This window comes from Vigna radiata, chromosome 7 (assembly GCF_000741045.1).
Source record: "Vigna radiata var. radiata cultivar VC1973A chromosome 7, Vradiata_ver6, whole genome shotgun sequence".
NCBI lineage: Eukaryota > Viridiplantae > Streptophyta > Magnoliopsida > Fabales > Fabaceae > Vigna > Vigna radiata.
In genome coordinates, this window is record NC_028357.1 from 47575225 (window position 1) to 47587994 (window position 12770).

Consider the following 12770-nt stretch of genomic DNA (forward strand, 5'->3'; position numbering starts at 1 on the left):
AGTACTATTTGGCTTCGTGTAAACTGTGTCCATTCATAAATGAAAAGATGTTGTATTTGTGTTCATTTTGTTTGTTATCTAGGCTACTAGCTCATGCCAAAGTTGAATCCGTGAAATCAAAGGTAGCAGCTGAGGAAAGAAAGATCAAGAAAAAGAGCTGGTTTTCGTTTACATGGTACATGTGAACTTCATTAATTCTACACATTATCACTTGTAATTGTTTTCATGTTGGTCCTTTTGTGGATTAACTTTTGTAACATTTATTGGTCTTTTTGGCTCTGTTTTCACGAGGTTTTTTCAGTATGCATGATCATTTATTGTAGTTTCATTTTTTCTCTAGGGGTGACACGGAAGAATCTTGTTTGGATGATGCTTCCGAAGAGCAAGAACTTAAACAAGAATGGCAAGCTATCAACAAGTTACTAAGTTACCAGCCGGAGGAGGATTTGATGTTACGATCTGCAAAAGATGTGCAGAATATGGTTCAGTTACTGGTAACTGTATCCATTGGTCAGGGTGCTGCCCGGATTATCAGTGTGAATCAGGAGGAAATTGTTTGTGGTCGGTTTGAGAAACTTCACGTGTCAACTAAGTTCAGGCACCACAGTGTTTACTGTGATGTGTTGCTAAAATTTTATGGTTTATCTGCTCCTGAAGGTTCACTTACACAGGTTTGCACTCTATGAAATGAATGCTGCACAAATATTTTACACATAATATTCAAGTTGCCAAATTAACGTTAGTTTATTTCTGGGTTTCTCTTTTTCTTACTGTATTATTTACCTGTCCTTTTGTTAGGTTCTCCTTAAAGTGTTTGGATTGGCTCAATTGTTAATATAAGTCAAGTCTAACAATTTTGTTTTTGTTAGTTAATTCGGTAGTTGTTGTCTACTTGATGTGCAGAGTATCTATAGTGAGCAGAAGGTGAACGCATTAGTGGCTAGTTTTGTGTACTTACCAATTGGGGAGAATATTGACTGGAGATTGTCTGCCACAATTGCACCCTGCCATGTGACGGTAATTTATTTTTTTGGGAGAGTCAAGGTGTTTTTTTTAATTTCCCATTTCCTCAAAAGTGGATCTGTCATTTTCTATTTTCATTTTCGTCTGTTTGTTTTATGATTTTCTTATTTTATTTGAAAATTTTTCTCTGGGCCCGGTACTGAGACTCTTCCATTGTCCCTCCATAAATAACTGAGCTAAGACTTGATAAATCTAGAAATGAGTTCCTATAATATTTTCTAAGGAAGTAATATCTCTAAATGGTTTGACATTATGTTCTGTCTAACTATACCACTAATAACTAGACCGAAAGACATCTATTCCTGGCCTTGAAATGGAACAAATCTTTCAAAGTTGGTTGACAAAATAGTTTCACATCAAATATTGTAATTGTAAGAAAGGTTGCAAACACATGCTATACAAATGAAAAGCTTCTACTTAATGGCTTAAAGTCAAACTATTCAATTTAGTAACTTCTTGATTTTCATCATTTTCATTGTTGGCATCTTTCTTACTCTTTACTTACAGGTTTTGATGAAAAGTATTGATCGTGTCATGGAGTTTGTAAAACGAAGCAAAGATGTCAGTCCTACTGTTGCATTTGAGACAGCTTCAGCCTTACAGGTGATTATATCCTTGTGCTTAAATTAAAATATTTGTTAATTGAATAAATATTATATATAAGGACACCAGTGCTTTCATTCCTGAATTTCCCTTCTCTTGTTTGTTTTACTTTTGCTTGTTATACCTTAATTACTCTTTTTTAATAGTGTTTTGTTTCAAATTGTTTAATCTAAATACATCTTTATTAAAAGTATCTGATTTCATATGTTTTGAACCGTTTGGGTAAGTGTAAAGAAAAAGGAAAGTGCACCTCTTTCCATATTTTAAGTTGAAACGAATGTCACCACCCGTTATAATGTGCTTAAGAGGCCCTAACTACCCTCTTTGTGGTGGTGACAAGTTGTCTTTGTAGTGAAGGCTCATGGGGCTACATGTGTGGATACTGGTAGTAACACATGACAATTCTATTGATGATTCACTGCGTGTTATGATTGTTGAAGTGGGCAAACCTTTTTGATCCAATACTAACCTTAACGTTAACGGCGAACAATGGCAATGGCAGCAGTTAATAGGTGATGAAAGCAGGGTTTCCAAGGTTAAAATGTTTGATACCAACTTGAATTTTTTAAGGAAATATAAAATTATTTTGCTGATAACAATCACATCATTTCCATTCTTATTTTTTTTTTAATTTGAAATAATCAAATCCTTTAAAATAAGAAAATAAAAATATTTTGAAATGAATTTAAAGATGTTTAAGATGTTTTTTTAATGATTCTTATGGAGATATTGAGAAATACTTATTGTAATAATCTGCAATTTACGGCAATAGTTTATCTAAGATATTAATCACATTAACCTTGTAAGGCATTGTAATTCTGAAAATTCCAATGTGAACTCAACCACGTACAATATTGACACTCACATGGGTTACAAGACTCTAATGTACGTGTTGCATGGACTTTAAATTTTTATTTCTTATAGGGTTGTATTGCTAAGGATTAAACTGATGCCAAATTTTTTGGTGTACTATATAAGAAAAACGAGCAGACGATGTTCCTTTACAAAAAGTGCCTTTTGGGCGTGAGTTGGTTTCTTTATAAATTATAAAACCCCTCCAAAAACATGTTGAGGGACCAGGTAGTCTAGATTGAGGAATGTATTCTTATTTATTTATTTTATTTACTTATTTATATTTTTGCTTGATTGTTTGGGAGGTTATGTTGAAATTATAAGTAAATTGTGGAAAAGGAAATATGTGATTAGTATATTTAAATGTAGAAAAGTAAATTGTATTTATCCTGAATTGACTCGTGTAACCAAAATTTGGAGGGTAGGTGAAATTTGAGAAAGTAACTCGTAGAGCACAGGAGCAGTTTCAAATGGCTTTAGAAGAGCAAAGCAGGTTTCATCTACTGTCAATTCTCTTTTGTTTTGGATGGATGTTTCTGGTTTTTTTATCTTAAATGATATCTATTACCTTTATTTTCTCTTTATTCTAGTTAATAAATTTTGAAAAGCTTTTTATAACGCTAGTAAGGTTTTGAAATATTGAATATTTTAGTGAGATGTAGTCAGCCTTTTCCTGTTGAATATACAAGAAAAAAAATATTTCCAAAGCATTATAACCTTTTGGGTACATATGGCAAAGGAAATCCCTTCCTGTTTTATTTTTTTTTTCAATTTTTGATTCTTGGCATGCATGATTTGAATTATTTGATACTTCGTTGCATTTATTTTTCTGATTTTTTTAAGCATTGTGTTAAATTTAAAAGGCACATTAAGCTCATTTACAGATTATTGTTTCTGACTGAACTTTCAGATTTGCATTTGATATTGATCTTGATGCTCCAAAAGTTAGAGTTCCTCTCAGAATTAGTGGTTCAGACAGATGTGGTAGTCATTTTCTTCTGGATTTTGGTCATTTTACTCTGCACACTGCAGTAAGCTACTTGAAATACAAGATTTTATATTGGTCATTTTAATCTGTACACCAGGTTTATTATTTGGCTTGGCATATTCTTTATGATTCTTCTTTTCGCAGGAAAGCGAGTCTGATGAGAAAAGACAAAATCTCTATTCTCGTTTTTACATAGCTGGACGAGATATCGCTGCCTTTTTTACAGACTGTGGCTCTGAGTTTGGGAGTTGTAGTTTGGTGAAACCAATAAATGACAGTCAAGTATTGAATTCATATATTGCTAAAAATGATGAAAATGTGTTACATCTCATTGATAGGTGTGGAATGGCAGTACTTGTTAATCAGGTCTGTTTCCTAAATGCTCATATTTGGATGGCAATTGTATGTGCATGACTTGTTCATATTCTGTTTCTTTCTCTGGTTACTCTAGATTAAAGTGCCACATCCTAGTTATCCATCCACTCTTATTTCCATTCAAGTGCCAAACCTTGGCATTCACTTTTCCTCGGAGAGAAATTTCAGAATTATGGAGCTGCTGAGCTTATTTAATGAGACTATGGAAAATTGTAATCAGCCTACAACTGATAGTTTCCAATCTAAACCTGTTCCTTGGAGTCCTTCAGATCTTACCACTGATTGTAGAATCCTAGTTTGGAAGGTAACTCCACAATTCTTGTTAAATTTACTTATTGGCCATTTATATTTAAGGAAATGAGTCAGATAATATTTTATTTTACAGGGAATTGGCAATTCTGTTGCTACATGGAGTCCTTGTTTCTTGGTGCTCTCAGGATCATATCTTTATGTATTTGAATCTGCTAAGTCTCCGAGTTACCAGCGATACCTAAGGTTTTTAGCACTTCTTTCCCTATTTTCTCTTTGACACCAATTCCAAGTTTTTTATTAAAAAAATAAAATTGAAGAGACCAGCATATACATGGCTTAACTGTTTCTTCCTCCCAGCAGAACGAACTTGTCTGTTTTAAAGAATATTGCAAAGATAATTAATGCCAATACAATTTACAGGAGAACAATTAAGATACTGTTACTTCCGAATTGAACATAGCTGTAACAAGTACGCATGCCACCTCGAAATTAAAAATTGAAGAAGCTTTTATCTCTGAAAGCATTCCTATTTCCAACATGTATAAATGTTGAAAGGTATCAGGAGATTGTTGAAATGTTTAATAGTGTTGGAAGTCCTACATCAAATAGAGATAAGCTCATTTAAGTGTATATAAGTTGATGCAAACCTCACCTTACAAGTCGGTTTTGTAGGGTTGAGTTAGGTTTAAACTCCACTTCTAACATGATATCTGAGCCATGATTGGAGTCTATCCTAGCGATTTCTGTTGTCGTTGGGCATGTTGTTCCACCCGCTATCGGGTCGCTATCGGACCACCCATTAAAAAGTCTAATCTCACGCTTGATATATATATATTTCGGCGTGAGGGGGTGTGTTGGAAGTCTTACATTGATTAGAGATAAGACCATTTAAGTGTATATAAGTGGGTGCAAAAACTAGTTAATTGTGTCTTGCGGATAATGGGTGGACATTTCCAAGGTGATGTTCTCCACTTTTCATAATAAAAGTGACGTCACTGCAATTGGTACCTCCGAAATTCTCAGTGTTTTTATACAGAATATTTAATTAATATATTAATTTACATTCTTTACAATAACTTTATTACTTTTGAAGTAATGATGTTGACCTATAACGATCACATATTTGCATGGAGGCTAGCGTATGACTGTCACATTAAAATGTCAAATTAATGTGACAAAACTGTTAATTTAAAGTACGAGAGTAACTATCAGGAACAAAATAACACATTTGTTATATGTTGGGTGTAAAAAACATTTAAAAGTGTTTGGAGGTACGAATTTTAATATTGGTCAATTTTTGAAGGTTTAAAATAGTTTTTTAACCGTAAATAAATGAGCTAGGCTGCTGAGTTTGTGTACATGTCAGAATTAGAAACTCTTTTAGACCAATCTGATTAGAAAGTCATCTCATACCTTGACGTTAAAAAATCAGTTTACGAGATTACCCATTTTTTTTTTATTAATGTGGAACCAATAAAATTGCCACTTTGATTCTTGTCAAAATCTTTATATGAATGAAATACATAATCATTAATTAATAAACAACACATCCCGTTCCCTTTGTGGATCACAAATTAACTGCTTCGTAGGAAAGCAGCTGTATCCTAGTGAAGTAGCTGCTAGTCCCACTGGAACTAAAATAAAAAGAGGCAGGCCTTAGTTTGTGGGAGGACCTCAGAAAAGATGTATAAACAAGCTTTAGGCTTTGTCTCTACATTGACAGTTGTTACTCGTGGAATGTGTCTGTAAATGTAACCAACACGAATTGTAAATATAGCATAGAGTCAGGTGACTAACCTAACTCTGCTAATTTTGTCATTCAAAATTCCTCTCTCCTCTCTCATCTTCATTTACTTTCTTAGTTGTCAATTCCACATCCAATTACAAACTTTAAAAAATGGAGGAAAAGTCTAAAACTATCAGATTTGTTGGTATTCTTGTGTTGCATGCATACTTCCCGTACATGCCTTGCAGATCTTCATCCTCTCATGATACTAGTGTTGAAATATGGCTGTAAATATTGCAAATTTATTGTACAATAAATATAGACTGATTGGATAATAAATATTGATTTGTTTGTAAGAAATCCCTAAACTTAAGGGATTGGGATTATGAGTTTATTTAGTAGATTTGCTCCAGATTTAGAGTCTTTATGTCTAGGGATTTATTTCCTTTTATTAGGATTTCGTTTTTCCTTTAGATACCAATGTGTTGTTTTTAGATGAAGAAAAGTTGTTTCACAATTATTGCTTACTGTCTGCACATTTTTTCACAACTAGCATTGACTAGATATGATTATGTTATTCTGACAGATAAATGCATTTCAAAGGAGCAAGTCATTATATTGGTGACAAGTTTCTCTTAAAATATTATTTACTTTGCTGGTGTATAATTTAGTCCTCATTAGAATTGATTAGGATCTCCTTGTATTGGGCTTAATTCATTTTTAAGTCCTTTAGTTTAGATTATGTGCGATTTTGTTTCCTCATGTACTTCTTGAGCTAGTCCTTTTATTTTTAAAATCAAACCAATTTGGTTATTCAGTCTATTTCCTTCTACCTAAAATCCCTAAATTCTCTCTTAAAACTCAAAATCTTCACATATCTTCTTCTGGCTCCAAATTCCCCAGCTAAAATTAAAATTTCATCAAAAATAAATCTCAAGTTTGTCCGTTTGATACCCTAATCCAGCACCACATTAACTATTTGTAGTTTTATTGACTTTTCCATTCAATTTTTACTTCTGCATATTTAAAACTAATTTGTCTCCCAAATCCATCATAATGCCCAAATATTTGGGAGAAAAATGAGAACCCATTTCAGGGTTTTAGGTAGAAGGAAAGCAACAGAGGAGTGAACTTTGAGTAATTTTAAAACTGGTGGAACTAAATTTGGTCAATAAAACTTGAAGGTTCAAAGCTGCAAATAAGCTGAACTTAAACTAAATTTAGAAAGCATTAATCTCTTTATGCAAATTTGTTTTTTATCTTGCAGCATGGCGGGTAGGCAAGTCCTTGATGTGCCCTCGACATATGTTGGTGGTTCAGCATATTGTATTGCTTTAAGCATCAAGCGAATGGACATTCAGAAGGTAAGCCAAAATTAATCTCTTAGAACAAATATCACAGTGAAAAATGTCCCCTCTAATCTGCTACTAGTCATGGTGGACTCCAGTTTTCAATTGTATGTGTATTTCATCACTTGGCATGTTCTAGTCTCACTAGAGATGGAATGCCTTAAGCAAGTTATTCCATGGCGTTGTAGCCAGTTTATCATGAAGAAAATGTGCTCAAATGTTTAAGAACCTGTGCAGTAATACGTTACACTCGTGAAGAGAAACAGTAGTGTGGAACCTCCTACCCTGCAAAGTGTCACTGCTTAGACAATTTACTTGACTGGGTGCTTATGATCTACAAATTGGTTATCAAGAATGCATTTCTGAATATTTGGAGACTAACATAGAAGACAATGGTTTTTAAGATACATTTCATAAATTCTATAGTACACAATTAGCCGTCTGGTTTGGAAATAATGAGTTTAAACTGAAAAGGACTCTGGCTAGCTGGCTTCCCTACCTATCAAAATTGGAAATCACAAGACAAATATACAGAAACAGAAGGAAATAAAAGTGTTGATAGACTTGCTAATTTGAGAGGACTCATCTGTGCACGGTAAAATAAATAAATATTAAATAATTTAAGAGAGAATTTAGAATGAATTCTGAGAAATTGTATTTCTAAATCAGAGGTAAACAAACAGGTTCAGCTATTTTAGCTGACTATGGTTCATAACTTGCTATGCCAAGTCAAACAATCTAATACACTATGAAATGTTTACATAATAGACTTCGTTTGAATCAATTGTATACAGATGCAACACTCTAACATTCACCCTTGTTCTTGTAGTTTGCTTCACTTAAATATAATTTTAATATTGATAGATTATTAACTTCAAGATGTAGAAATGGGGAGACAGAAAAGTTGATGTCGTAAATTATTAAGTGGATATAAACAATAAAATTTTTTAGGAATGTATTTTTTTGCAACTTGCTGACCTTTTCTGTCTTAAATTATGAATTACTTTATAGGCTCTGGAATCTTCTAGCACATGGATCTTAGATTTTCAAAATGAGGATGAGAAGGCTAACTGGTTTAGAGGACTTGTTCAAGCCACGTATCAAGCTTCTGTATGGCATCTTTAATCTGGTGTCTTCTCATGCTTATTTGTTTTGTTAATGTTTTATAAAAGAATGCGTGTTGTATGTAGACTCCTCCATCAATTGATTTGCTTGGTGACTCAGAGGGTGATGCCACATCCTACAATGTTCTTAGTACCACTAATTCAAAAACAGCTGACACCGTTATAAATGGGTCACTGGTGGAATTGAAGCTATTTATATATGGAAAGGTTAGATGAATTCATTTTAAGGTTTTGCTTGGGAATAGTACAAGGAACGAGTAATATTTGTTGCATTTAGACATGAGTAATATTCTCATTCTGGCAATTTTTTGTTTTATTCTCGATTCGCAAACAATTAGTTTCAACTAATTGAATATTTTCATCTTTTCTTCCTCACATTTTTTTGTTTAAGTTTACTATTTACAGTTGTTATTGCGTGTGCAAAATCCATACTGACACACACACATAAATATTTGTGCAGGTTGGGGACACCATAGATGAAAAGCTAGATGAGTCTCTTATTCTTGAAACTGTTGCGGATGGGGGAAAGGTTTGTGCATATATTTCTACAATTTGTGTATAGATAGATACTTTTTTTAATTGGAATGGACCTAGATTGACAACTCTTTTGATAGTCGTATGCACTTTTTGAGGTGTCCTTGTTTTAAATTCTATTGCACAAATAACACAGTATCGGGGAATTGTAGTAAAAGACCAGTATAATTTAGGAGCAAGTTTGTGTTCTTGAATATTTTGGTGGAATATCAAAATCTAAAGGATTATCTTTTTCTTTTTATAACGTGCTTCAGTTATCATTTTTTAATGATATTGGTCAAAATCCCTTAATTCAGTATTGGGGAATTGTAGTAAAAGACCAGCATAATTTAGGAGCAAGTTTGTGTTCTTGAATATTTTGGTGGAATATCAAAATCTAAAGGATTATCTTTTTCTTTTTATAACGTGCTTCAGTTATCATTTTTTAATGATATTGGTCAAAATCCCTTAATTTATGCTGTAAATAATATTTACTTGTATAATTTAAAGTACATAACCAGGAGATTTAATTACATTCCTTAATTACGAGGATAGTTGGCAGGATTAATAGACTAACAACATATTTTATATTGAATGTAATGATCTTTGGTTAGGAATAAAAAGAATAGGTTGTGTTTATCGTAGATAGGATTTTCTGTTATTAGGTGCAATTTCTCTTTTATGAATACTAGGAATTTTTTTTGACATTCTATCAACGGTCTAAAATTCTTGGGAATTTTTTAACAATAGAGCTAAACTTTTCAAACCAAGCGTGTAGTGTTTGTTTGAAGCCATATAGAGATCGATCCAATTTGCATACCATGCCAAACTCCCCCTAGCAACAAATCCAGAAGGTTGCTCTATATAAACTTCTTCCTCAAGATCACCATGTAGGAAGGCATTACTTATATCCAATTGATGAAGTGGCCAGTGACGAATGACTGTCATGGAAAAGAAGAGACGAATAGTAGTCTTATTGGCTACAGGAGAGAAAGTGTCACAATAATCAAGACCACAAAACCTGAGTGTAACCTTTTGCAACAAGTCGGGCTTTGAGGCGATCAATTTTACCATTAGGGCTGACTTTAACTGCATAAACCTATCGGGATATCTTTTTTGGAATCGAGAATAGCCTAAGAAGACACATTTGAGAGCGCGAGCGGAGAGTTTGTCTAGACCTAGAGACATGTCATGAACAAAACATATACAACCAAACACTCGGGGAGATGTATGAAAGAAAGGATCATTAGGAAAGAGAATGGAGAAAGGGACTTTATTATCCAGAGAGGAGGAGGGCATCTTATTAATAAGATAACATGCAGTTAAGATGACATCCCCCAGTAATGGACAGGAATATGGGCACCAAGCAAAATGGTACGTGCAATTTCAACCAAGTATCTATTTTTTCGTTCTGCTATACCATTTTGCTGCGGTGTATGAGGACAAGTAGATTGATGTAAGATACCATGGGAACTCAAGATGGCAGAAAATGAGGATGAGAAATACTCTTTTGCATTATCACTTCTTAATATTTTGATTACTTGACCAAATTGATTCTTGATTTCATTCAAAAATGATGTAAAGATAGCTAACATTTCATCACGATTTTTCATAAGATAAACCCAAGTACATCTTAAATATTCATCAATGAAGGTAACACAATATCTAAAACCAAAGGATGAGATACGACTAGATTCCCATATATCAAAATGGATAATGGAAAAATGAGAATTACATATTGATTGAGCTTGTTTAGGAAAGGAAGATCTAACATGTTTTCCTAATTGACATGACTCACATTCTAAGGTCTGGAGACCACTAAATTCAGGACACATCTTTTTTAATTTGGACAAATAAGGATGACGAAGTTGATCATGTAGCACTGTAGGATTAGGAGCAGCAACACAGGACACCCTTGGACAAGATCCAAAATGGTATAATCCACCAGCTTCATATCCTTCTCCAATCTGTCTCCCTGAACCACGCTCCTGTATAAAAAAAGATTTGTGATCAAATGTTATTGAATAATTTAACATTTTGGTCAACTGGCTTAAGGAAATTAATTAAAAGGACAATTAGGGACAAAAAGAACAGAGTTGGAATTGAGGGAGCGAGACAAGGAAACATGACTGACTCCTTTTGAGAAAGTTTTAGATCCATTTGCAAGGTTTATGAACTGAGGTTTTTCTCAAAAGGAAATACATCCATTGGCAGCTTCTGAATTGCTCTCTATTGTGCATATGTGGACCCTTTCTTGTTGTTGCGCTTGCTGTCGTAGTTGGTCGTCGTTGTTCAATCTTTGTCATTACATGCTCTGCTTTGCATCATGCATTTAAGAGAGGAGAGTGATTCAGGCCCTACTCTTTGTGCTTTGTTATATGCAATTAACAATTTGTCTAGGTGTAGTCGTTGCACCCTTTTTCTACATGTAACATTTGTGTGAATTTATTATTTATTGAAATATTTTAATTTTGAATATTATTTGTCATGTAAAGTAAACTCAAGTTGAGCTTATTGAGCTATCAGTTGTTTACGTAAACTCTTTAGTTTGACTACCTTGATCACAATATGTAACTGATGTATATGAGATTTGGTTTACATACCAAAATATTCATGAATCTTCTCCAAAATCTCATAGGAGTGATTGCACCCAAGGGCACGAGATAGAACAAACTTAGAGAGGGTAGATGTTAGGGTACAAGGGAGGAAATATTTAGTATATCTAAAGTAATATTCTAGGAAAATATTTATATTAAATAAAGATATATTCTAGGAAAATATACAGGAAATATTTATATTAAATAAAGATATATTTTAGGGAAATATTTATATCAAATAAATTATATAATGGGAAATACACGGGGAAGATTAGTATTAAATAAAGATATATTCTAGGAAAATATATGGGAAATATTTATATTAAATAAAAATATATTCTAGGGAAAGATTTAGCACAAGATGGGCGGAAAATAATTAGTATAAATAAAGTTAGAGTCTATTGTTAGGGTTATGCTTTTGATTATTGAGTTTTGTGATAGACATTATTGTCTTGTGAGGGAGGTTATGCTCCCAAATTAATTGAAGGAGGTTATGTTTCCAATTATTGTTTGCTTTTGTTTATTCAGATGTTACCTTCAATAAAAGATATTCATTTGTTCATTTCCATTATTTCATTATTCGTTTGCTTATTTTGAACGTGTGAGAGGTTGATCCCGTTATGTCTCCTACTCGGATACGCAACAGTAGACTCGGGCCAAACAAGTAATGTTTGGTCTTGGACTTCCCACGATTCATACTCCAAATTAACACGATCAAGGGTTCGATTGTTTTCAAGGAGATAACAAGGCAGAACTATGGGATTCACAACAAATCATTTTAGCATGTGCAATTTTATTACTAGTTCAACATATTACCACTAATGAAGATAATTCGAGTCATCAAGCTTTTAGCAATGGAGGATGGAAATGATTGTGTTGCGAAAGCCGTAGAAACATAGGAAGAGTAGGCAAAGATGAAGATACTATGGAGAAGGTTTATGAGACTAAACCCATGAGTAAGAACGCAAGATAAATGCAAAGAGAGATTCTTGAGAGTGAAATGGTGAAGAAAGGTTACAAAGGTGAACCCTAGATTTGGAGAAGATGGAGCATCATAAAATAGCTCTAGATACCATCTTGAAGAAAAAAGAATGAGAGGAACAAATTAAACTTTTATTATTTTTGCTTTCATGAAATAAGAGTACAAAATTATTTCTAGGCTACACTTACAACAAAAGTTATTGTTAATAATTGCTACCAACTGTAAAAGCTATCAACTATACAAACTGACAATTATATATTCAGTCTAATTCCTCTATATCTCTCTCTACCACTCATTTTCTCAAGATCTGTAATAAGTTAAGTCTAAATTTAAATTCTTATATTATATGGCATCCTATCCTAGATTTATTAATGACGGTTACCTAC

General features: G+C 33.2%; 1 protein-coding gene across 1 annotated transcript in view; it reads left to right on the forward strand.

Moving 5' to 3' along the window:
* The window catches only part of LOC106767790, an 89627-nt gene that overhangs the window by 32908 nt on the left and 43949 nt on the right, over window positions 1-12770 (forward strand). Inside the window, exons 13-25 of the mRNA XM_014652742.2 lie at window positions 83-175; window positions 341-671; window positions 904-1017; window positions 1531-1626; window positions 2904-2971; window positions 3389-3509; window positions 3611-3832; window positions 3918-4145; window positions 4227-4336; window positions 7087-7183; window positions 8180-8278; window positions 8359-8499; window positions 8753-8821. Of these exons, the coding sequence (XP_014508228.1) occupies window positions 83-175; window positions 341-671; window positions 904-1017; window positions 1531-1626; window positions 2904-2971; window positions 3389-3509; window positions 3611-3832; window positions 3918-4145; window positions 4227-4336; window positions 7087-7183; window positions 8180-8278; window positions 8359-8499; window positions 8753-8821 (1789 nt within the window). The remainder of the gene's footprint in view (window positions 1-82; window positions 176-340; window positions 672-903; window positions 1018-1530; window positions 1627-2903; window positions 2972-3388; window positions 3510-3610; window positions 3833-3917; window positions 4146-4226; window positions 4337-7086; window positions 7184-8179; window positions 8279-8358; window positions 8500-8752; window positions 8822-12770) is intronic.